The 24,625-nt window shown below is 45.5% G+C and overlaps 1 protein-coding gene across 1 annotated transcript in view; it reads right to left on the bottom strand.

Moving 5' to 3' along the window:
* The window catches only part of SEL1L3 (SEL1L family member 3), a 123,559-nt gene that overhangs the window by 629 nt on the left and 98,305 nt on the right, over positions 1-24,625 (bottom strand). Inside the window, exons 18-23 of the mRNA XM_008057938.2 lie at positions 23,218-23,308; positions 23,006-23,090; positions 21,578-21,687; positions 12,691-12,818; positions 11,543-11,645; positions 11,387-11,459 (exon numbers count right to left, since the gene is read on the bottom strand). Coding sequence (XP_008056129.1) covers positions 11,387-11,459; positions 11,543-11,645; positions 12,691-12,818; positions 21,578-21,687; positions 23,006-23,090; positions 23,218-23,308 — 590 coding nt within the window. The remainder of the gene's footprint in view (positions 1-11,386; positions 11,460-11,542; positions 11,646-12,690; positions 12,819-21,577; positions 21,688-23,005; positions 23,091-23,217; positions 23,309-24,625) is intronic.

Genomic DNA, 24,625 nt, shown 5'->3' with positions numbered 1-24,625 from the left:
CATCGTCATCAAGTCTACACATTTCAGGATGGACATTGGGAACCTTTCAAAATGGTCATGATTATGCCATGATGTCCACGTAAATATTTTCATTAAAAACGAAAACTCCTGCCTGGTGAAGCGGGGGGGGGGCACACCTCATCAACAAGCGTACCTGCATAAGGAATATTTGTATACCTGACCCTGAATTGTACCCCACAATTTTAAGGTAAAAAAATTAAAAGTTAAAAAAAGAAAAGGAAAACTTATTAAGATACACACACATACACCCCAAAACAAAAACTCCTATGCTTCATCATATTTTTCCCCCCATTGGGAATGTATGACACAAATCATACCAATCCATTAGGGATATTGGTTTTCTTCACATTCTTATTCCATTTAAATGAAATGTTCTTGGTTTAAATTATTTTAAAATGCCATGTTCTTGTTTTAAATTATTTTAATAAGCACATACACATTTTGTTTTGTTTTGTCTTGTTTTGAGTAGGGATCTCACTCTGTCACCCAGGCAGAGTGCAGTGGCACAATCATGGCTCACCACAGCCTCAACCTCCTGTTCTCAGGCGATCCTTCCACTTCAGCTTCCCGAGTAGCTGGGACTACAGGTGCATGCCACCATGTCCAGCTAATTTTTTGATTTTTTTGTAGAGACGAGGTCTCACCATATTGCCCTGGCTGGTCTCAAACTTTTGGGCTCAAGTTATCCAGTGAGAGGTACCACAATTGACTGTGTATAAATTTTTAAAAACATAATTACTAGGACTGAGTATTTATCAAAAGTGCTGAGATTACAGGTGTGAGCCACCACACCCAGCTGTGTATAAATTTTTAAAAACATAATTACTAGGGTTGAGTATCAGTCTACAACTAGTAAGGATGCTGATCACCATCAACTTTAAGGAAGCTTATAGTTTATTTTTCTTTTCTTTTTTTTTGAGTTGGAGTCTCAGTCTGTCACCCAGGCTGGAGTGCAGTGGTACGTTCACAGCACCACAGCCTAGATCTGCTGGGCTGCTGGTCTAGGAGATTCATCCATCTTAGCCTTCCAAGTAGCAAGAACGACAGGCACGCACTACCACACCCAGATAGTTTTTTAATTTATTATAGAGACAAGGTCTTGCCAAGTTGCCCAGGCTAGGGTCTCAAACTCATGGGCTCAGGCAATCCTCTTGCCTCCGCCTCTCAAAGTACTGGGATTATAGACATGAGCCACCACACCTGGCCAATGTATAGTTTCATACTTCATGCAATTTTCAAATAAGGGTGGTTTTGCCTCCCAGGGGACAGCTGACAATATCTGGAGACACTTTGGTTGCCATACCCTGGGGGAGGGAGGGTTGTACAACTGGCATCTAGTGGGTAGAGGCCAGGGAAGCTGCTAAGTACCCTACAATGCCCAGGCCAGACCCCACAACGAAGAAGGATCCAGATCCGAACGTCAATAGTGTTGGGGTGGGTAAGCCCTGCTTTGTGTATTGAATCTAGAAGTCGCCTGGATAAGTCTGCAGGCTCTGGAGCTGCTTCTGCCCTGTACCAGTGGTGTGACCTCAGACAAGTTACCTGCCTTCCTTCTGCCTCCAAAAACTGGAGAAAATAAAAGTATCTAGTTAAATGAGCTAACGCAAATAATATGCTTAGAGTGGCACAGTACTCAACAGAAGTTAGCTACTTCCTTGAGTGACCTGGTTTGCCATGGAAATGTGTTAAGCTGTATAAATTCCAGATGCGCAGCTCACAGGACTGATCAAAGAGTGGGCGTATGTGTTTCTGGAATGCCAACAGTTCTCTTTAAGCACCAGTAGCCTATGGAAACAACATAAACTTTGAAGCCAGAAAGATCAGGAGTCAAACAGCTCTGAAGTTTACCAGCTGGGTGATTTGGAGTAAGTTCCTTAACTTCTCTGAGCTATGGTTTCTTCATCTGTAAGAGGAGCGTAGCAATTTGCAGGGTTGTGTGATGTACGATTACCTCTGTGGCTATAGTTTGTGCAAAGGATTATTCACTTGTCCTTAAGCAGTGATCTTTTAAAATGTTTGTTTATTTGCCGGGCGCAAATAGGTGGCTCAAGTCTATAATCCCAGCACTTTGGGAGGCAGAGGTGACAGGATTGCTTGAGTCCAGGGATTCAACACAAGCCTGGGCAACTTGGTGAGACCTCATCTCTACAATAAATCAAAAAATTAGCTGGGCGTGGTAACGCGTGCCTGTAGTTCCAGCTACTTGGAAGGCTGAGGCAGAAGGATCACCCGAGCCCAGCAGGTTGAGGATATGGTGGTCGTGAGCGTACCACTACACTCCAGCCTGGGTGATAGAGTGAGACTCCAACTCAAGAATAAATAAATAAATAAATTTATCTTTGTATCTATCTATTTATTTATTTAGACAAGTTCTCACTATGTTGCTCAGACTGGTTTCAAACTCCTGAGATCAAGCATTCCTCCCTCTTTGGTTTCCCAAAGTGCTGGAATTACAGGCATACAGCAATTTGTACCCAGCCTAAGCAGTGATTTTAATTCACCACAGCAATATTTTAGTCTTACAGAACTTTCAGTAGATGGGACCATTTTGCAAGGTTCCCAATGTCCATCCTGAAATGTGTAGACTTGATGAAGATGCTACCCCATGCTGACAATCCAGCTTCTAGAAAAAAAACCCTTTAAGAAACCCACCTCTGAGTACCTGCAGGCACCCCTAGGGATCATTCTCAGAAGTTTGAGAATGGGTCTGGCACTCTGGCTTTTTGGGATGTGTGCAGGAAATTCCCTTCTGGCCCCTTCCGATGCCTATGGAAGACATAGAGGATCCAGAGACGGTTCTGAGAAGCACAGTGTTGGGCAGACCCAAGATGCAGAATGAAGCGACGTTTCTAGGGTCATGAAAGCCGCCACTCTGGCAGGTGACCTTGGGACGAGCACCCCAGAGTTGGACATAAAGACCATGTCACTGCCGTCAGGAGACCTGTCTGGGCAAGTCTTATTTACTTGCTGATAACAAATGACCTTGAGACAGACACTGGATGACAGACATTTAGGTTCTAAAATGCTTGACTCTTGTGGGCCTGTTTCCTCCTCACCTACTCATTGAGGGTCTTGGATTAGACGGTGTCTAAACCCTCTTTGATCCTAAGATTTTATCTGCTTGATGATCTCTGAGGAAGTTAATAAAGTACTAAGTCATGCATTTTTAAGCTCAGGGGAAAAAAATGTTTAGATCACCATGGCAACAAGATAAATCAGCAATCAGTTTTCTGATTAAAAAAGAAAAAGTGCCAATGTGTAAATGCAGAAGGAATGCATGATGAGCATTGCTACCATTTAAATCTTCTGGGAAGAGCATAATAAAAATGCTTGATGTTTCTACAGTACGTCTGCCATTATCCGTGTGAGAACTCCCCTCTTCCATCAGGGGTTTGCAATCACCACATAAGCCCCCCACAGCCCGGCCTAATTTTAAAGTGGCCTCTTCGTCTCTGCTCACCTGGAATGTGTGCTAATTTTATTAGTGGACTAGAATCAAGGTAACCAGGAAAATAAGCATGCTGTTTTAAAAAATTACAGAGCAAATTCCAGGGCCAAATAGAAGTGATTTGTGGATTACTGGCTGCTTGGGGGACCATTTTCTGTGCATTAGTGAGAATTATCAAAGTCGTCCCAAACTGTGGACTATGGGCTAAATGTAGCTGCTACTTGCTTTTGTATGGTGCCTGGTCTAAACACAGTTTTTTTTAGTTAAAATTTTTTTTTAAATAGAGACAAGGTCTCATTATGTTGCCCAGGCTAATCTCGAACTCCTGGGCTCAAGCAATTCTCCTTCCTGCCTCAGCTTCTCAAAGTGTTGGGATTACAAGTGTGAGCTGCCACGCTCAGCCCCAGACACAGTTTTTACATCCTCACAGGGCTGAATAAAACCAAAAGAGCAACGTTTCGTGTCATGTGAAAAATATGTGAAACTCAAATTCTGTGTCCATAAAGTTTTATTAGCAGCCCAGCCACAATGGCTGCTTTTGAGCTATGAGTTGAGTCGTTGCATCAGAGATGCCTCAAAAACACAAAATGTTTGTTTGTTCATGAATTTATTTTGTGGAGATGGGGGTCTTGCTATGTTGCCCAGTCTGGTCTGGAATTCCTGGGCTCGAGTGATCCTCTTGCCTTGGCCTCCCAAAGTGCTGGGATTATGGGAGTGAACCACTGCACCTGACCCCAAAATACTTATTATCCAGCCCTTTACAGAAAAAAATTTGATGGTCTCTACTGTGGACCACCGTAGGGAAAACATCTGCATGCCCAGTGACCAGATGGGAGGTTAAAAGAAAGAATACGTGGTCATGTACTGGGTTAATCCTGGAATGGTAGAATGTGTGCCGAAAACGAGGAACAAGGCGGAGACCCCAGAAATCATACACGATGAATAAGATCCAGCCTACTTTATTTGGGCCGCTGAGTCTAGCAGGGCCCAGTGCAGGCGTGAGATTCATGTCACTGAAACACTTCTGAGTGGAGATACTGGCGAGGTGTCAAGGTGATGAGACAGGGCAGGCACAGCCTCACCACGGAACCCCTCTGACTACGAAGCCACTGCTTTTTTCATGAGCACAACTTGGTGACATTTTGCTGCAACTGTAGTAGAAACCTCATTAACTGGAAATGTAGAGGACAGGAAAAGAGTCCCTTAATCTTGTACATATCATCTAATGCTTTTTAAAAGAGCTCTGGGCTAACCACTTAGCTGAAAGGGATGAGTTGTCTTTCGTAACTAATGTGTTGAACAGGCTGATGTTGGCTGAAACAGTTACTTATTGGGCCTAAGAGTTGGGAGTTCTGTAGATCTTACTGTGTGTATTCCTGGATTCTTTTTTTTTTTTCTGAGTCGGGGTCTCACTCTGTCACCCAGGTTGGAGTGCAGTAGCATGACCATAGCTCACTGCAGCCTCCACCTCCTGGGCTCAGGCAATCCTTCAGCCTTAGCCTCCTGAGTAGTTAGGACTACAGGTGTGTAGAGACGAGATCTCATTATGCTGCCCAGGCTGGTCTTAAACTCTTGAGCTCAAGTCATCTTCTTGCCTCAGTCTCCCAAAGTGCTGAGCCACCATGCTGGCCTACACTGTGTCTTCTATTTAAATATCAAGTTGACACCAATACTAGTAAGGCAGAGCTCTTTTCTTCAAATGGCGATTTCTATTTTCTTCCTCTGTTCTTCCCTTTACCTTCTTTCAGGCAGCTGGTCAGGCTCCACACTTTTTTTTTTTTTGGTGTCAGGGGAGATTTGTGGCAGGGCAGAAGTGGAGATGTCTCTAGATATACTTTACTTTGGGATTTTTTTGTTTTTCAAAAGTCTGATCCATTAAGGCAATTATTCTTGGTGCCCCCTCCCAGAGTGGGGAGAGAGAGAGTGCTTTTGAGTTGCCACAGGCAGGAAAAGGAGCTCTTTGGAGTCTGGGAGAGGAAGCTGAGCCCGTCTGTGGGTTGTACCCACAGTGAGGCCCCTACCCTTCAGCAAGCAAGAAAGGAAGACTTGGGAGAGAAAAAGCTAATGGAGCCCAGCACTGGCAACGATAACAGAGCTTCTAGGTGGCCCAGAAGCTGCAAAGGCAATGGACCTGGAGGGACAGTGTAGGCCCAGGACGATGTGTGTTGTGTTGTCAGCAGTGACTGAGTGACCCTAAAGCTACCGAAGACCCCGGGGGCACCATCTTGGGAGACCTTAGCCTCAAAAGAGACCACGATGCTTGATGGACTATATGAGCTGGGAGTCAAATACAAGTTCTCTTGAGGGAAATAAAAGTGATGTGCAGCTGGGCGCGGTGGCTCACGCCTATAATCCCAGCATTTTGGGAGGCCAGGGTGAGAGGACTGCCTGAGCCCACAGGCTCCAGACCAGCTGGGGCAACTTGGCAAGACCTTGTCTCTACAATAAATCAAAAAATTAGCCAGGTGTGGTAGCATGTGCCTGTTGTTCCAGCTACTTGGAAGTCTGAAGCGGAAGGATTGCCTGAACCCAGCAGGTCGAGGCTGGGGTGGCCGTGAGTGTGCCACTGCACTCTAGCCTGGGTGATGGAGTAAGACTCCAACTCCGAGGGGAAAAAAGGGGGATGTGCAATTTTTGTTTTTTGCACTATCGTGGTACTTTTGATTAGTCAATGTCTTTGTTTGGATGCCTTAAAAAGGCTTTATATTTTAGAAAGACTCTAACAGCATAGCAAAGCATGTCAGGCTTTGATCATGATATCTGTTAACTTACTGAGGTAAATGGACACTACCTAGCAGCAGTGTGCCTTAACTGCAGGTAAAATGTCCCAGAGGACTTGACTCTCTGGAGACAAGTTTGTGGAGTTCTAAGCACTTTACATTGTGTTATCTCATTTGGTTGTCTCAACTACAGCAGGCAGTAGGTATACTACTATTTCTGCTATTTTACAGAAGAGGAAACTGAGGCAGCCTTGCTCAAGGTCGCACAGCTAGTAGCAGGGCCAACAACGTAGCAATGTAACTCCCACACCGGTGCTGTTAACTGCCATCCTGCACTGCTAGGCTTCTGAGCTCAGGACAATTTAATGCGGCAAATGCCATGATGTGTCGATTATATATCACAGAGCACATAAACTCAGGAGGAAAATGAAGGTAGTTGGAGCCGAACGCAAAATGGATGGATGGCGCGATTGAAAGGCTTGACTATAAATCATTAATTTTAAAAACAAGTGACTGGAAAGAAATGCAAATCACGAAATGACACAGCTCCTTAACTTATAGCAACAGTTCTCACCCAAAGCTCCCAACTCTCTGATTCATCTCCACTTTTGACACTGACCATCGGCAGCCAGGGCTTCACCACTTCACGGCTGCTACAAGCACCCACCGCTGTCTTCCCCCTCCCGTGGGCAGGTCATGAACCCTGAGCAGGCACTCATCAAAGAGACACTAGTGGCAGAAACTTTGGTTCTGAGTATGCCCTTTCAGTAGCTTCTGCCCACCTCCTCTGTGCCTCTATTTCCCTGCCCATCACCCCATTGGTCACCTGCTCCATTGTGCTGATGGGGCACCTTCTTATTTCAAACTTATTGACAAATTTGCACCTAGGATGAGGAGTTTAGAAAACATGACAATAGCCAGGGCGTGGTGGTTCATGCCTGTAATCCTAGCACTTTGGGAGGTCGAGGTGAGAGGATCACTTGAGCCCAGGAGTTTGAGACCAGCCTGGGCAACATAGTGAGAACTTGTCGCTACCAAAAAAAAAAAAAAAAATGAGCCAGGCATTGTGATTGATACACACCTGTAGTCCCTGCTACTTGAGTGGCCGAGGTAGGAGGACTGCCTAAGCCCAGAAGAAGTCAAGGCTCCAGTGAGCTGTGATCATGCCACTGCTCCCCAGCCTGGGTGACAGAGTGAGACTTTTGACTCAAAAAAAAAAAAAAAAAAAAAAAAGACAATAATTCACTACATAGTTTAGCTCTTTTTTTTTTGAGTTGGAGTCTCACTTTGTCACCCAGGCTGGAGTGCAGTGGCATCATCAGGGCTTATTGCGGGCTCGACCTCCTGGGCTTGGTGATTCTCCCACCTCATCCTTCTGAGTAGCTGGGTCTACAGGTGTGCACCACCACACTGGGCTAATTAAAAAAAAAATTTTTTTGTAGAGACAGGGTCTTGCTATGTCACGTAGGCTGATCTCGAACTCCTGGGCTCAAGTGTTCCTCCCGCCTCAGCCTCCCAGGGTGCTAGGATTACAGTTGTGAACCATAGTGCCCGACCTTCTTTTTCTCAATATTAGTTCTAATAGAGCTGGGAGGTACCACAGTGGGGGCACACATTGGAAATGTGTGGAGGCTTTTTAAAAATTTTTTTAATTTGTAGGCCCTTACTACTCAAAGGACGGTCTCACGGAACAGCAGAGTGGATGTCACGGGGCGCTTGTCAGACTCTACTCCAGACCTACTGAACTGAATCTGTATTTAATAAGATCCCTGGGTGAGTCATGTACACATTAAAATTAAGAAGCACTGGGCTAGAATTTACATATTGAAATTGATATGATTTTATTATCATGAGTTCCTTTTTTTCCCTCCTTTATATTGCTGCCGGGGCACTATACTGAATTCTAAACACTGTGTGTAGGCTAATTATCATTAACTTCATTTCAAGGTACTAGCAACGTGTTACAAAGTATGTCTTATGTGAGGGGGCAGTGGGTTTAAGACAGATGACAACCACTGTTTTAAGATATTGTGATTTGGGGCCAGGCGTGGTGGCTCACGTCTGTATTCCCAGCACTTTGAGAGGCCAAGCAGAAGGATTGCTTGAGTCCAAAAGTTCAAGACCCGCCTGGGCAACATAGTGAGACCTCATCACTATCAAAAATAAAAAACTTAGCCGAGTGTAGTGGCGCATGCCTATAGTCCCAGCTACTCGGGAGGCTGAGGCAGAAGGACGGTCTGAGCCCAGGAGGTCAAGGCTGTGGTGAGCTGTGATCATGCCACTGCACTCCAGCCTGGGCAACAGAGTGAGACTCTGACTCAAAACAAACAAACAAACTACTGTGATTCTGAAAAAAAGCTTTAAATTCTGCAGCCTGATGCCCATCCTTGGTCTCCATTTCCTTATTTGGGCATGCACGTCACCTCTCTGGTCTCAGTTTCCCCATCTGTAAAATGAGGGTATAGAATGAAATGATTTTAAGATCCTCCCCGATGCAGCCTCTTCTAGTCTGGTCAAGAGAGAAGGAGGCATGTGTTGGAAGAAGCAGAGAAAAAAAGTCTGAGAACGTGAGGCAGATGTGTGAGTGAACCATGGGGATACAGGAAGCAACATTTATCACGGGACAGGAGGGACAAGAATGCCAAGAGACTGAAAAGGAAGGCACGCAGACAGGAAAAAGAGACAACTTCTGATCAAAGCGATTCTGTCCGCCCATGAATTTTCATGGCTACCAGCTGGCGTAAGACCATAAAGACAAATTTCAGCTCCTCCAACAGAATTGCATTTGTAATCATCATAACAATATTTCTACAGAGTAAAAATGACAAAGATAATTTGAAATGGAAACCACTGACAAGATGCAAAATAAATGTCTATACCTGGCAACAAATTTAGGGACGGGCCAGAATATGTTATGAGGGAAATGTATTAACCAGACAGACTATGGGGCATCAAGCCTGGAAGGTTCTGATGGTTCCCTGTTAACCTCCTCAGGGAAATCAGAGGGTAATGATTCTGTCTTAGCCTCCTGCAACAGTGGCTTCCTGCTCACTGCGGAAGGGGAGGTGACCCTCGGTCCTTTCGCTTGTCATTATCTGCGACACAAATAACAGCTACGCCAGTGCTCACATGCCATGTCCAGTCCTAATTTATCCATTTGTAGACGTCTCTGCTTGCCTCTGGGAGTTATTACATCCTCTTGTAGTCGTCCAAGATGGTGGAAAATTAGTCTTCTCGTCTCTTGAGAGACCAGAGACGTTTATAAGTGTGAGCGCCTCCTAAGTGTGACTTATCACAGGTGGCAGGGCTGGAATCCTCTAAATCACTTTACAGTCTAATAGGGGAGATAAACATAATAGCTAACATTTACGGGGAGGGTTTATATGCCAGATAAATATAACAGCTAACATTTAACGACTGTTGCGTTTTCTATCTGGGACTACAGGCATGGGCCACCATACCAGCTATATTTTTATTTTTGTTTTTTTGTAGAGATGAGGTTTCTCTATGTTGCCCAGGCAGGTCTGAATTGTTGGGCTCAAGCAATCCTCCAGCTTCGGCCTCCCAAACTGCTGGGATTACAGATGTGAGCCACAGGCCAGTTGTCATTTTGGTGTCTTATATGCATCTTTTTCACTTAACATTTTTTTTTGTTTCATATCCCTGAGAAACTGGGGGGAGGGGAGGTCAGAAAGGTTGAACTTGCCATAAGTCACACAGTTAATGAGTGGCTAAGCCTGGACTCTAAGCCCAAGAAGTGACTGGGTCTCCCATGTTCTTAACTACCATTCTACACTAGCTCAGAAAGATAACAGGGATTAGTAGAAACCACGCTAGACTAAATGCCACTTTATATTCCTGCTCGGTCCCTCTCTCTGAGTCCATGTGGCTGAGTATTTTTATTCATTATGAGTGTTTGTTTATCATCTCACATATTTGATTGCTTGAATGAAAATTTGGGGAATTTCAGAGCTGAGTTTTCAGGCACACAGAGGTAAGATTTTGAAAGAGGATGTCTTTTCAATGGGAGAAGTCATATTAGTTTAGATATCAGTTTGGTTTCTTAAGCTTTTTTTGTGTGTGTGGGACAGAATCTCACTCTGTTCCACAGGCTGGAGTGCAGTGGCACGATCATGGCTCACTGCAGCCTCGACCTACTAGGCTCACATAATCCTCCCACCTCAGCTTCCTGAGTAGCTAGAACTACATGTGCATGTCACTATGCCTGGTTAATTTTTGTACTTTTTTTGTAGAATTGAGCTCTCACTATGTTGCCCAGGCTGGTCTCAAACTCCTGGGCTCAAGCAATCCTCCTGCCAAGGCCTCCCAAAGTGCTGGGATTACAGATGTGAGTCACCCTGCTCAGCCTAGTTTCTTAAGCTTTTTTTTTTTTTTTTTTGAGTTGGAGTCTCACTCTTGTCGCCCAGGCTGGAGTGCAGTGGCACACTCACGGCCACCGCAGCTTCGACCAGCTGGGCTTAGACTCTCCTTCCACCTCAGCCATCCAAGTAGCTAGAACTACAGACGTACACCACCACAGTCAGCTAGTTTTTATGATTTATTGTAGAGACCAGGTCTCGCCAAGTTGCTCAGGCTGGTCTTGAACCCCCGGGCTCAGGCAATCCTCTCACCTTGGTCTCCCAACGTGCTGGGATAACAAGCTGAGCCACGACGCCTGTCCTCTTAAGCTTTTTAAAGCAAATTCTGCCGGGCTCGGTGGCTCAGCCTGTAATCCCGCGCCTTGGGAGGCTGAGGTGAGTGGATTGCCTGAGCCCGCGGGTTCGAGACCCGCCTGGGCAACTTGGTAAAACCTCATCTCTACAATAAATCAAAAAATCAGCCAGGTGTGGTAGCGCGCGCCTGTAATCCCAGCGACGTGGAAGGCTGAGGCGGAAGGATGGCCAGAGCCCAGCAGGTCGAGGCCGCAGGGCCCGGGAGCAGCCACTGCACTCCAGCCTGGGTGACAGAGTGAGACTCCAACTCAAACAAACAAAAAAAAGAAAATCCTTACTTTGGAAAATATAATAATTCTGTGGCATCCCACCAGCCAGAGATGATGACACACCCCCAGGGGGACCCTACCCTGTGAAGGCCATCTTCAAGACCAAGGGCATGAAAAGGGAGAGTCGTAATTTTGCTAGGCAGCCGAAAGAATCCCTTGTCTTTTCTTTTGCCTTGGCTTAGCGTACATCTTTACCTGAGACAGACTGGAAGTGCCGTGCGGTCCAGGCGATCAACACGGCCAGCAGAAAGGTTCCCAGGAAGTAGATCTACCAAGACAGCCGAAGCGGGCATCAGATGACTGACAGGCATGCAGGGGTGCCAGGGCAGGGCCGGGGGAGCTGACACCTACCAGGGCCGAGGGCAGGACGGCGCCCCAGACCAGCCGCAAGTGAAGGTAAAGCCAGGCTAGGGAGCAGGGACTGAAGGACTCCTCATTGCTATGGTTCCAGCACCTGCAGGGAAGACATCTTGATGCGTCGGCCAACTTTGGGGCACAATGCATGCTGGGCACCGTCAGGTCTTCAAACCTCCTCTCCTTTCCTCTCCTTCCTTTCTGAGTTAGGGTTTCACTCTGTTGCCCAGACTGGAATGCAGGGGTCAGATCCTGGCTCACTGCAGCCTCAACCTTCTGGGCTCAGATGATCCTTCTGTCTCAGCTTCCCTGGGGCTGCAGCTGGGACGGCAGGCACGTGCCACCACACCTGGCTAATTTATTTATTTATTTATTTATTTTTTTTTGTAGAGATGAGGTCTTGCTATGTTGCCCAGGCTGGTCTCGAACTCCCGGGTTCAAGCAATCCTCCCGCTTTGGACTCCCAAAGTGCTAGGATTACAGGTGTGAGCCACCCTGTCTGTACCTACATTATTCTGCTTTTGGACAAATGAGCATACTTGAGTTGAGACACAAAGAAATAATGCCAGTTCTAAGTGGTTTGGCCTGACCTGAAATTCTAGAGTCCTAGCAGAAATCTCAGATAAAGGGCAGTTCTATTCTTAATTAAAAATTCAAGGAGGGGACAACCTCTTTCAGGTCCCCTCCCACTGTGGGAGCTTTCCTGTCTTCTTAATAAATCCTACGTTCAAAAAAAAAAAAAGTCAAGGAGGACCCTGAAGCCATAGGGTCTGCTAGAGCAGTATTTTCTGTCTGAGTATCTGTCCAAAGTGCAGGTGTAGGAATTTCTCCCTATCTTTCAAAAAAACATAGGCTCATCAGATTTTTATGTTTTCTCCTCTCGTGGAAAACCCTGGTCAGCACTGCACCTTCAGATCAAGTCCCTTTTATATCTTAAGCCTCAAGTATTAGAAAAGGGAAATATGCTTTGGTTGAATAGAAAAGGGGAATATGCTGGATGTTCTCTAGTAGAAGCAAATCTTGCCCCCCCCCTTAAAATAACAATTGACATTGCAAAATGAGGTAAGGCTAACTTTAACCAGAAGCAAACACCCTCCCGCTTGGCTTCCCCCAGATTCCACGGTTTTAGGGGGCTCTGAACTCACCTTTCGTACAGTTCCCGGAGAATGGAGATGTTATTAGAATGCAGAGTTGAGTTGATTTCCAAGAAATCCAAAATATGGTGTGGAATGACAGCACCTTCCTCAATGAGCAGGGCCAGGTTAAAAAATCCCTGAAAACAAGCCACAAGCCAAACTTACCAACTCCTCGTAACAAAACCCGAACATAGCCCTTCATCGGAATGTAAACTTTTACAACCTCTAAATTTTTCCTTTCGTCTCTGGCACCAGATGGTTTTGTCATCTTCATTGATGAATTGTTTCCCTAAATATATGCATTGGAGAAATTGATTTGCAGGAGAACCAGGAGGCTTTCAGAGGGTGCTGAGTCCCATCTGCTCAGAAGCCAGTCAACCGGGAGATCTGTCCTTTTCTCACTCATTCTCTCGAAACAGAACTTGCTGGAAAACATGCCCTTGTATCATCAACGAAACCAGAACACAGTGTCGAAGGCAATGTCCATCACTTACAGACTAAGCCCCAGGTTGCCATCACCCTGCCAGGAATCTGACAACATGTTTTTGTGGCTGGGGTACTTCCCATGACTGACATTCCAACACAGACTGTCTCCCCTGAGCACAGGGTAACGTATGGACAGTCGTCTTGGCTTTCCTAGCGGATCCCAGGATTTTGAGGGTTCCTCTTAGCATGGGTCCCCAGGATGTCTTCCTACCTCTTCCTCTGACATCTTTTTCTTGACACTCAGAGGCAGGACCTGCCTTATTGGGCTGTAGGGACCCAGTACAATAACAGTCAGAGGGCCTGACCATAGAGGAGCTTCATCAAGGATGCATACATTACTCTACTTGGAGGAGATGCAGCCTTTGTCATGAGCTGAGCACGTGGCCAGACCAAGACATAAACAAAGAAACCCTAACGTGGTACTTGTTTTTTAAAGATGGGGTCTCACTCTGTTGTCTAGGCTGGAGTGCGCTGTTATGATCATAGCTCCCTGAAGCCTCGAAATGCTGGTCTCCAGAGATCCTACTCCCTCAGCCTCCCAAACGCTCTTTATCAGAATGTGTCATCAGCATGAGCTACCCTAGCCGGTCCGATGTGGTACTTACCATTAGGGCTGTACCCATTCCATTGCATTGTTGCCCTTCAAAGAGTTCATGATCATGTTTCAATGGCTAATACTCTCCCTCTGACCTTTCCTTTTAGTGGCCTCTAAACAATCTAAGTGAAAATCATCACCCAACAGGTTCTACACTCCAGAGTTCCCACAACCATCCTATGGAGAAATCATGATAAAAGTCCTAGTAGCTAACACTGTCTGAGGGGCAGATTGATATAGGTAGTATTAATCCTCCTTATTTCATAAGATGAAGAGGACAGGCACAGTGGCTCACGCCCATAATCCCAGCACTTTGGGAGGCTGAGGAGGGAGGATTGCCTGCGCCCAGGAGTTCAAGACTAGCCTGGGCAATGTGGCAAGACCTCTTTTCTACAGTAAATCAAAAAATTAGCCAGGCATGGTGGTGCATGCCTGTAGTCTCAGTTGCTTGGAGACCAAGGCAGAAGGATCACCTGAGTCCACCAGGTTGAGGTTGCAAAGAGCTGGGAACGGAGCACTATACTCCAGCCGGGGCAACAGAGTGAGAGAAGAAGAAGAAAGAGGGGAAGGAGGAGAAGGAGAAAGGAGGAGGAAGGAGGAGGAAGGAGGAGGGAGGAGGAGGAGGAAAAGAAAGAGAAGAAGAAGAAGAAGAAGAAGAAGAAGAAGAAGAAACTGAGGCATAGAGAGGTTAAGGAACTTGCCCAAATCACATAGTTGGAAAGTGGCAGAGGTGAGATTTAAACCCAAGCAGATAGGGCCCAGAGTCTCAAATCTTAACCTCTACCATGGTGCCAAATAACCAAATAGATGAAAGTGTTAAGCATTTTTAAGCCAGGCTCGGTGGCTCAGCCTGTAATCCCGTGCCTTTGGGAGGCTGAGGTGAGTGGATTGCCTGAGCCCGCGGGTTTGAGACCCGCGTGCACGCGCACATACACACACCGCAGCAGAAGATAGAATACTTCTCCACTCTGAATGGAAGGCACTCTTAAGACTTGAGGCATGAGAAGAAAAGAGGAAATTGACTTGTGACATTTTAAAGTCTCGATTAAAGGAATAATAACAAGATTAAACTAGGTGGGACAGCAGACTATGGGAATGTTTGTAAGCAGTGTAATAGCTTAAGATTCATTATCCGCTAGGCAAATACACAAAGGACTCATTATGATTTGAATTTTTAAAAGTGTCAGGGGCTGAGCGTGGTGGCTCACACCTGTGATCCTAGTACTTTGGGAAGCTGAGGTGAGAGGACTGCTGGGTTCCAGACCAGCTTGGGCACCTTGGCAAGATCTTATCTCTACAATAAATCAAAAAATTAGCCAGGCGTGGTGGTGCATGCCTGTAGTCCCAGCTACTTGGAAGGCTGAGGCAGACGGATCTCTTGAGCCCAGCAGGTCAAAGCTGCGGTGGCCATGAGCGTGCCACTGTACTCCAGCCTGGGCAACAGAGTGAGACTCCAACTCAAAAAAAAAAAAAAAGGTCAGAACAGATAAACAAAGAATAATAACAGAGAATCCATGTAAAAGAAAATGTGAAAAGTCATTTTTTTATTAACATCATATGCAAAAGTGTCCACCTTCACTAGTAATAAACATAAGTAAAAACAGCAAGAAAGTAGCAACTTATTATTTATTTAGCAAAATAAATCGTGAGAACACTGCGTGCTGACAAGGTTCCAGTCCTCCTCCTCTGTTCAACCACATTGTTCAGTAACATCTTAATTGGAGAACACTTTTAAAACCAAGGCAATGTGCTGTCATGTAGTCATAAAACCATTCAGACTGTCTGACTCAGTAATATTATCTCCCCAATGATAAGGAAAGAATTCAAACAAAGAGAAAAGGTGGAAATATGAGAATGTTCTTTGCAGCACTAGCTATGATGGCAACACAAGAGGAAACAACCTCCAAGTCGTCCTTGGTAGACTGTCAGCCCTAGGAAGGCAAGAGGATTATCTGTCTTTCGCCCAGGCTGGAGTGCAGTAGCATGATCACGGCTCACTGCAGCCTTGACCTCCTGTACTCAGGCATCCTTCTGCCTCAGCCTCCCGAGTAACCGGGGCTACAGGCGTGTACCACCACGCCTGGCTAATTTTTTTTATTGTTTTTGTAGAGCTGAGGTCTTGCTATGTTGCCCAGGCTGGTCTTGAACTCCTATTCTCAAGCAGTCCTCCCGCCTTGGCTTGCCAAAGTGCTAGGATTGTCAGACAGGGGCCACCACTTAGTCCCTATCTTTTTAATCTATGTTTCTTCCACTAAGTATTACCTAGGGCATGGTGGGATTGGATACATATGTGCAGAATCAATGAATAAGTTAGCAAGCAAAAGAATTAATATCCACCAATAAGGTAATGCTTAAGAAATTATAGTCCGAGGAGGGCACATAACATCAAAAAGAGTACCAAACTTTACCTGTATGATGACCACTTTTGAACCTAACCCTGAATTGTACCCTACATCTTTAAAATAAAAAAATAAATAAACAAAGAGCCAGGATTTGAGGACTCCCCATCAGCCTGGCTAAAAAAAAAAAAAGAAAGGAAAAAAAAAAGAAATTACAGTCCATCAGCCCAACAGAAGAATACAGGCAGCCATTAAGAATAATAATTGGCCAGACGCAGTGGCTCATACCTATAATCCCAGCACTTTGGAGGCAGAGACGAGAGGATTGCCTGAGTCCAGGGGTTTGAGACCAGCCTGGGCAACTTGGTAAGACCTCATCTCTAAAATAAATAAAAAAATAAGTCGGGTACAGTGGCACATGCCTCAGTTCTGCTACTTGGCAGGCTGAGACAGAAGGATCTTCTGAGCCCAGGAGGTAAGGCTGTGGTGGCCATGAGTATGCCACTGTACTCCAGTATGGGCGATAGAGTGAGACTCCAACTCAAAAAAAAAAAAAAAGAGTAATAATTAAAGAGTCTATGCAATACAATGCACACAGCCCTATAAAAAAAATGATAATACAGATTTTTAAAGTACCAGGTGCATTCTAGATAATGTTACAGATGCATCTGCCTATGGCTAGGGCTATACCACGAAGACATGAAATAATCAAAGCCCTTGCTATGGAATTGGGGGTGCATTCTTTGATTTTTTTTCTCTAAAAACTATCCTTTATTGTGCTTGTTACACTGTCTTTCCAAATAATAACAATCAAAATTGAAAAAAAAAATTACCGCCGGGCTCGGTGGCTCAGCCTGTAATCCCGCGCCTTGGGAGGCTGAGGTGAGTGGATTGCCTGAGCCTGCGGGTTCGAGACCCGCCAGGGCAACTTGGTGAGATCTCATCTCTACAACACATCAAAAAATTAGCCGGGTGTGGTAGCACGTGCCTGTAGTTCTAGCTACTTGGAAGGTTGAGGCAGAAGGATCGCCGGAACCCAGCAGGTCGAGGCTGTGGTGGCTGGGAGCGGCCATTGCACTCTAATCTGGGCGACAGAGTGAGACTCCAACTCAAAAAAAAAAAAAAAGAGTAATAATTAAAGAGTCTATGCAATACAATGCACACAGCCCTATAAAAAAAATGATAATACAGATTTTTAAAGTACCAGGTGCATTCTAGATAATGTTACAGATGCATCTGCCTATGGCTAGGGCTATACCACGAAGACATGAAATAATCAAAGCCCTTGCTATGGAATTGGGGGTGCATTCTTTGATTTTTTTTCTCTAAAAACTATCCTTTATTGTGCTTGTTACACTGTCTTTCCAAATAATAACAATCAAAATTGAAAAAAAAAATTACCGCCGGGCTCGGTGGCTCAGCCTGTAATCCCGCGCCTTGGGAGGCTGAGGTGAGTGGATTGCCTGAGCCTGCGGGTTCGAGACCCGCCAGGGCAACTTGGTGAGATCTCATCTCTACAACACATCAAAAAATTAGCCGGGTGTGGTAGCACGTGCCTGTAGTTCTAGCTACTTGGAAGGTTGAGGCAGAAGGATCGCCGGAACCCAGCAGGTCGAGGCTGTGGTGGCTGGGAGCGGCCATTGCACTCTAATCTGGGCGACAGAGTGAGACTCCAACTCAAAAAAAAAAAAAAAGAGTAATAATTAAAGAGTCTATGCAATACAATGCACACAGCCCTATAAAAAAAATGATAATACAGATTTTTAAAGTACCAGGTGCATTCTAGATAATGTTACAGATGCATCTGCCTATGGCTAGGGCTATACCACGAAGACATGAAATAATCAAAGCCCTTGCTATGGAATTGGGGGTGCATTCTTTGATTTTTTTTCTCTAAAAACTATCCTTTATTGTGCTTGTTACACTGTCTTTCCAAATAATAACAATCAAAATTGAAAAAAAAAATTACCGCCGGGCTCGGTGGCTCAGCCTGTAATCCCGCGCCTTGGGAGGCTGAGGTGAGTGGATTGCCTGAGCCTGCGGGTTCGAGACCCGCCAGGGCAACTTGGTGAGATCTCATCTCTACAACACATCAAAAAATTAGCCGGGTGTGGTAGCACGTGCCTGTAGTTCTAGCTACTTGGAAGGTTGAGGCAGAAGGATCGCCGGAACCCAGCAGGTCGAGGCTGTGGTGGCTGGGAGCGGCCATTGCACTCTAATCTGGGCGACAGAGTGAGACTCCAACTCAAAAAAAAAAAAAAAAAGAAAAGAAAAAACAAGAACAAAGAAAGAAAGGAAGAAAAAGAGCCCATTTCTGCAGCAAATCCCTTTAGCAACTTGTTCACATTTCATTCCAGAAGAAACCATCATGCAATGGATCATGTTCCTTGAGTGTACTTGGCATGGGTCCCAGAGCTTAACACTGAAATTCTCTCATTTAGTCCTCACAGCCTATGAGGTAGTTGCTACTATTATCCCCACTGACAGAGAAGCAAACAGATGTAGTGATCTGCCACATGAAAGAGCTATGAAGTGAGAGAGCCATGGGATTTAACCCAGAGACAGCTGGGTGTGGTGGCTCAGAGCTGTAATCCCAGTACTTTGGGAGGCTGAGGTGGCAGGATTGCTTGCGGCCAAGAGTTTGAGACCAGCCTGGGCAACATAGCAAGACCTTGTCTCTACAACAAAGCAAAACCAAACAACAACAACAAAACAAAACAAAAGCCCGCCATGGTGGTATATCACTGTAGTCCCAGCTACTCAAGAGGTTGAGGTACAAGCATCACCTGAGCCCAAGAGGTGGAGGTTGTGGGGAGCTGTGAACCAGCCTCAGCGACAAAGTGAGATCCTGACTCAAAAAAATGAAACAAAAAACCCCAAACAAACAGACATAACAAAACCCAGGGATACAACCACGCTAATGCAAGACCTCCGTTTTTAAAAACTCAAAAGACTGAGGTAGGAATGCGTTTCCAACTTTTGCTCTGTTACCACATCATCATCATCATCATCATCATTATTATTATTATTATTATTTTGAGTTGGAGTCTCACTCTGTTGCCCAGGCTGTCACCCATGCTCATGGCCACTGCAGCCTCGACCTGCTGGGCTCAGGTGATCTTTCCGCCTTAGCCTTCCAAGCAGCTGGAACCATAGGTATGTGCCACCACGCCTGGCTAATTTTTTGATATATTGTGGAGACAAGGTCTCACCAGGTTCTCCAGGCTGGTCTCGAACCCATGGGCTCAGGCAATCCTCTCACCTTAGCCTCCCAAAGTGCTAGGATTACAGACAAGAGCCACTACGCCTGGCTGTGGCCAGATTTTAAATCACAACACCAGAAAGCTGTTATATAAGAGTGCAGCAACTTTGGCAACTTCCATCCAGGAAACCACCCTGAGATGCTCATGGCAGAATTTTGATTAGCAGATGGAAAAGGAACAAAGGAAACAGGGAGTCATCATTAAAACTCCACGGGAACAATGGTTGCAGGCAAGATCCACTAAAATTAGGAAGCAAAAAACTGGGAACCAGAATATTTGCACAATCCCAAATTATCTCTCCAAGATATCTATACATTAGGAAGAGAAAAAAAAGTTTTTTGAGTCAGAGTCTCATTCTGTCACCCAGGCTGGAGAGCAGTGACACAATCATGGCTACTACAGCCTCGACTTGCTGGGCTCAGGCGATCCTTCTGCTTCAGCCTTCCAAGTATCTGGAACCACAGGTGCCTGCCACCAGGCCTGGCTAATTTTTTGATTTTCTATAGAGACGAGGTCTCACTATGTTGCCAAGGCTGCGCTCAGGCAATCCTCTTGCCTCAGCCTCCCAAAGTGCTGGGATCACAGACCTGAGCCACCACGCCTGGCCAGAAAAAGAAAAATATTAACTTTACAGTGGAAGAAATTCCCTAACCAAGTGATAAAGATTAACCTCCCCAGAAATATTGAAATCATCCACCTTGATATGGTGCACTGAAGACACATCACTTCAATGACATTCTTGCCCAAAATGTGTACACTCAAATTTATTCATGAGAAAACAGAAGGCACACCCAAATCAAGGGACGTTCTACAAATGACCCAACCAGTATTCTTCAAAAGTATGGAAGGTCACGAAGCAAAGGAAAGACTGAGGATCTGTAGTAGCTTGGAGAGGAATGGAAACAAATATGATAGTCAAATATAATATGAGACCTGGGATGGAATCCAGGAACAGAAAAAGGACGTTAGCACTGCAGCCCAGCAGGTCGACTCTGGGGTGGCTGTGAATGTGCCACTGCACTCCAACTTGGGCAATGGAGTGAGACTCCAACTCAGAAAAACAAACAAACAAAAAAGGATGTAAATGGAAAAATGGGTGAAATTCACATGAAATCTGAAGTGTAGTTAAATCCTGTCCCAACCTTCAGTTCTTAGTTTGACAATGGCATGGTGGTTATATGTTAACATTAGGAGAAGAGGGTGAAAGATATACAGGAACACTCTTAACTCTTTTTCTATAAATCTAAACTTATTTCAAAATAAGAAGTTTCAAAAAGGCACTGAGAGGAAAATGCTGTCACTGAAGTATGAACCGTACCAGCAAATGACTTCCTGTTGCAAGCATACTGAGATGATGGTGAGTTCCTCCCTGGTAAGTCTGTTTGACGGGATCTGGTAGAAACACCCTTCAGATTGGAGTCCTGGGTTTAGGCTCTGGCTGCCTTGCTTTCTATCGGATTATTTGGCCTTGTTGTGCCTCTGACTGTAAAATGGGCATCATAATCCTCATCCCAGAGGATGGGGTGAGAGAGGTGTGGGAACACAGTAGGTGTTTAATAAAGACCCATCATCATGGCTAGTGTTCTCATAGTGTTGTTGTGAGGGGTGTGAGGAAATGGATGAATATGACTTTTTTTTTGAGCCAGGGTCTCGCTCTGTCGCCCAAGGTGGAGTGCAGTGACATGCTCATGGCTACCGCAGCCTTGACCTCCTGGGCTCAGGCGATCCTTCTGCCTTAGCCTCCCAAGTAGCTACAGGTACGCACTACCATGCAGGCAAATTTTTGACTTATTGTAGAGATGAGATCTCGCCAAATTGCACAGGATGCTCTTGAACCCCAAGTTCTGGCAATCCTCTCACTTCCACCTCCCAAAGTGCTGTGATTACAAGTATGAACCGCCACACTCAGTCTGGATAAACAATGACTTTATAAGTTGTGCAGCCTATGGGCACAGAATAGACTGCTAGGACCCTAGGTCCTGCAAGCTCGAAAACCGGATGTCACCAAGAGCTGTGTTATTTGTGTTTTTTGTTTTTCAAGCCTGGTTCTTTCTCTGTTGCCCAGGGTGGCATACAGTGGCACAATCATAGCTCACTGCAGCCCCAACCCCCTGGGTTCAAACGATTTTCTTGCTTCAGCCTCCCAAATAGCTGAAACTACAGGCACACACCACCAAGCCCACCAAGAGCTGGCTTTTGTTGTTATTGTTTACCTGGGAGTCTCCATCCAGCGCTGCTTGGGCGTACATCTGCACAGACAACTCAAGGTCTTGTGACTGGTTTTGGTGGCCATAGTAGTAAAGGTCTCCCATTTTCAAATATGCTGCAGGACCCAAAGGACAAATCCATTTGTCAATTGGATTGATTTCAGACCGACATTTAAGAAACAAAACTCAACAGGGTCTTATTATGTTGTCCAGGCTGGTCTTGAACACCTGGGCTCAGGCAATCCTTCTGCCTCGGCCTCCCAAAGTGCTGGGAATACAGGCATGACCCTCCATGACCGGCCACGGCATTTTAAATTATTGACCCATTCAACAAGACTGAGAGTTCTTCCTATTTGAATCTGAATACAGAACACCCTCATGTTTCCTTGGGGTGTCAAGATGAAGGAAAACACAGGCTTTCACCCTGAGCACGCCTATTTCTAGACACATTTTCCTGTTCTGCCAGGCAGTGCTCCTGAACAGGTCTGTTCGTGAGACTCACAACCCCACAGCCCGATCAGCCAAGGTTGTTGTTGTTTTTTTTTCCAGGCATTGTATTTCACATCTGAAATTTTGTTGCTCGTGTCTGATGCCTCTTGTGGGTATCTCTTTGCTTTGTTTGGGCCCTGTATTTTATTTTTCCCTGGAGGAAAATCTTGTGTTTAAGAGTGCATACATCCTATAAATGCCCAATCAGAAAAACAGAATCCATTTTAGGAAGTTCAAAAGAGGGATTTATCCTGGGAAGTGGTTTCTAGGCTGTTGGAGCAGCTGAAAAGGGGAACGGAGAACAAAGCGACCCAGAGATCAATAATGAGGAAGCGGGCTTATCCCTGGGGCTGGAGGCCTGAGGGCGGCTGAGATGTGACCAGAGCCCCTCAGCCCCTCGGGAGCAGAGACCAACAGACTTTTCCAGGCAAGGGCTGGAATGTGAGGCAGCCCCCGCCAGAGGCACAGTCCAAATGGAGACAGGGAAGACATACGGGGCTGCTTCCCCCATCCTGCCAGCTTCTGACAGCACCTCCCAGCACCTGAAACTGATCAGCAGCAGGTGGGCAGAGGATTCTGGGAAGGGTAGTTCCTGGAGGCCAGCTCCCTGCCAAGCAGAACAGGGAGTGGGGTGGAGGGAAGGGTGGAGAGGGATGGGGCACATCTCAGGGCAAAGAAGAGAATGACCTGCCCAGAGCATCCTCCCTAACAGCTTTCTCTGTTGAATTCTCCTTGATTTGGAAGAAATGTGGGTCCAAGCCTACAGCAGAAGAGCTTTCCTGCTGGAGGTAGAGTTTACCTGTGATCTCCATAGCAGAGATTTTTCACTTTCTTTCCTAATTGTTTAGAAATACCACACTTCCCACAAAGCTGTTAGATGTTCACAGTTACTAAAGACTAAGAGCCTCTCACGCTTTAATTTGGCACCCGTTTTTCTATACATACCAAATGAAGGAGCATCGATTTGAAAAACAGAGAAATTATAGTATCTCCAAACACAATTGACGCCCAAGTATCTCCTGGCCAGGTCCTGGGGCAAAGGAGAAAAGAAATTCATGCGTTCATATTTTGGCCAAGTGACCGATGTTGCCTCCTTGAGACCCAGTTTATTATCCGTCACCTGCAGCCTCCACGCCAAGAAGGACGCATTTACTTACTGGCCTCTCCTCACAGATGTGTGCTAAATTTGTCTGTGACACTTCAATTCCAGTTTCTGCTGCTAAAACATAATACAGCAAAGCTTCATGCCTAAAAATAGATGATTAATAATAAATTTCATATAGTGGCTCTTACTAATATTCACGGAGAGCTTTATATTCAAACATCAGAGGGCGCAAAATAAGCAGTTTTTTTAAAACCACAAAATCATGAGTTTTTTTTTAATTTAAATAAATACTGTTGAAAATACTGCATGCACTGATTTATTTTCTGTCTTTAAGGCTGAATTCCCAGATAAGGCTGGGAGCTAGTTGGTGCAACAGCTACCTCTGCTGGCGGGATGGTGTGTCGGGTGCTGGCTGGGAGCTGTCCACCAGTCAGTCAGTCCTTGAGTCCTTCTGTCCTTGCTTAGAGGAGATAAGGGGTGTTAAGACATGCACTCCAGTCTGGGCGACAGAGTGAGACTCCAACTCAAAAAACAAAAAACAAAAAAAAAGAAAAGAAAAACCCCCGTGCTTTACAGTCCTCTGTTTTGTGAAAGGCTTAGGATTCTGAACAAGTTTAATTAAAGCCGAGCTTTTGTCGTGCATTAGAAGTTTGGCAAAAGAGAGGCTGTTTCCAATGGCTAAAACACTTAAGAAAAAATAAATGTTCATTAGGCCATGTGCAGTGGTTCACGCCTGTAATCCTACCGCTTTGGGATGTCGAGATGAAAGGTCTAGCCAAGAAGTTCAAGACTAGCCTGGACAACATGATGAGACCCTGTTACTAAAAAAAAAAAAAAAAAAAAAAAAGTTTGATGCCACTAGTAACTGGATAACCACAAAACAGTGAGTGATCACTTGTCATCTGTTGTAGGATTGGTGCAAAAATCATAGATGGGATAATGGCAGGGGCTTGGGGAAATGGATGTATTCTTATAACCACGGCAAGTTAAAGGGTCAGTGAGCGCAATGGTTCTGGATGTCAGACGGGCAAGTCTTAGGACGGCACATACCATTTGGCTCTCCTGTTCGCCCCTGTGGGAGTTTATGACAGAGAAACAATCAGAAATATGGACAAAGATTCTGCTGCCACAGAGCTCATGGCAGAGCTGTTTAAATGAACAACAACAAAAAGACTGGAAACAACTTAAAAATTTGAAAAATCAATGACTAGTTAAACTAACCCACAGTGCAGCCACTTTCAAATATGGCCATCAAAAATGATGTTGACGCCAGGCTTGGTGGCTCAGCCTGTAATCCCAGCACTTTGGGAGGCCAAGGCGAGTGGAGTGCCTGAACCCGCGGGTTCAAGACCAGCCTGGGCAACTTGGTGAGACCTCGTCTCCACAAGAAATCAAAAATTAGCTGGGCATGGTAGCGCATGCCTGTAATTCCAGCTACTCGGAAGGCTGAGGCAGAAGGA

This window comes from Carlito syrichta, unplaced genomic scaffold (assembly GCF_000164805.1).
Source record: "Carlito syrichta isolate Samal-C Ts95f unplaced genomic scaffold, Tarsius_syrichta-2.0.1 Scaffold303157, whole genome shotgun sequence".
In the NCBI taxonomy this organism is placed as follows: domain Eukaryota; kingdom Metazoa; phylum Chordata; class Mammalia; order Primates; family Tarsiidae; genus Carlito; species Carlito syrichta.
This window is presented reverse-complemented; position numbering and strand designations above follow the sequence as displayed.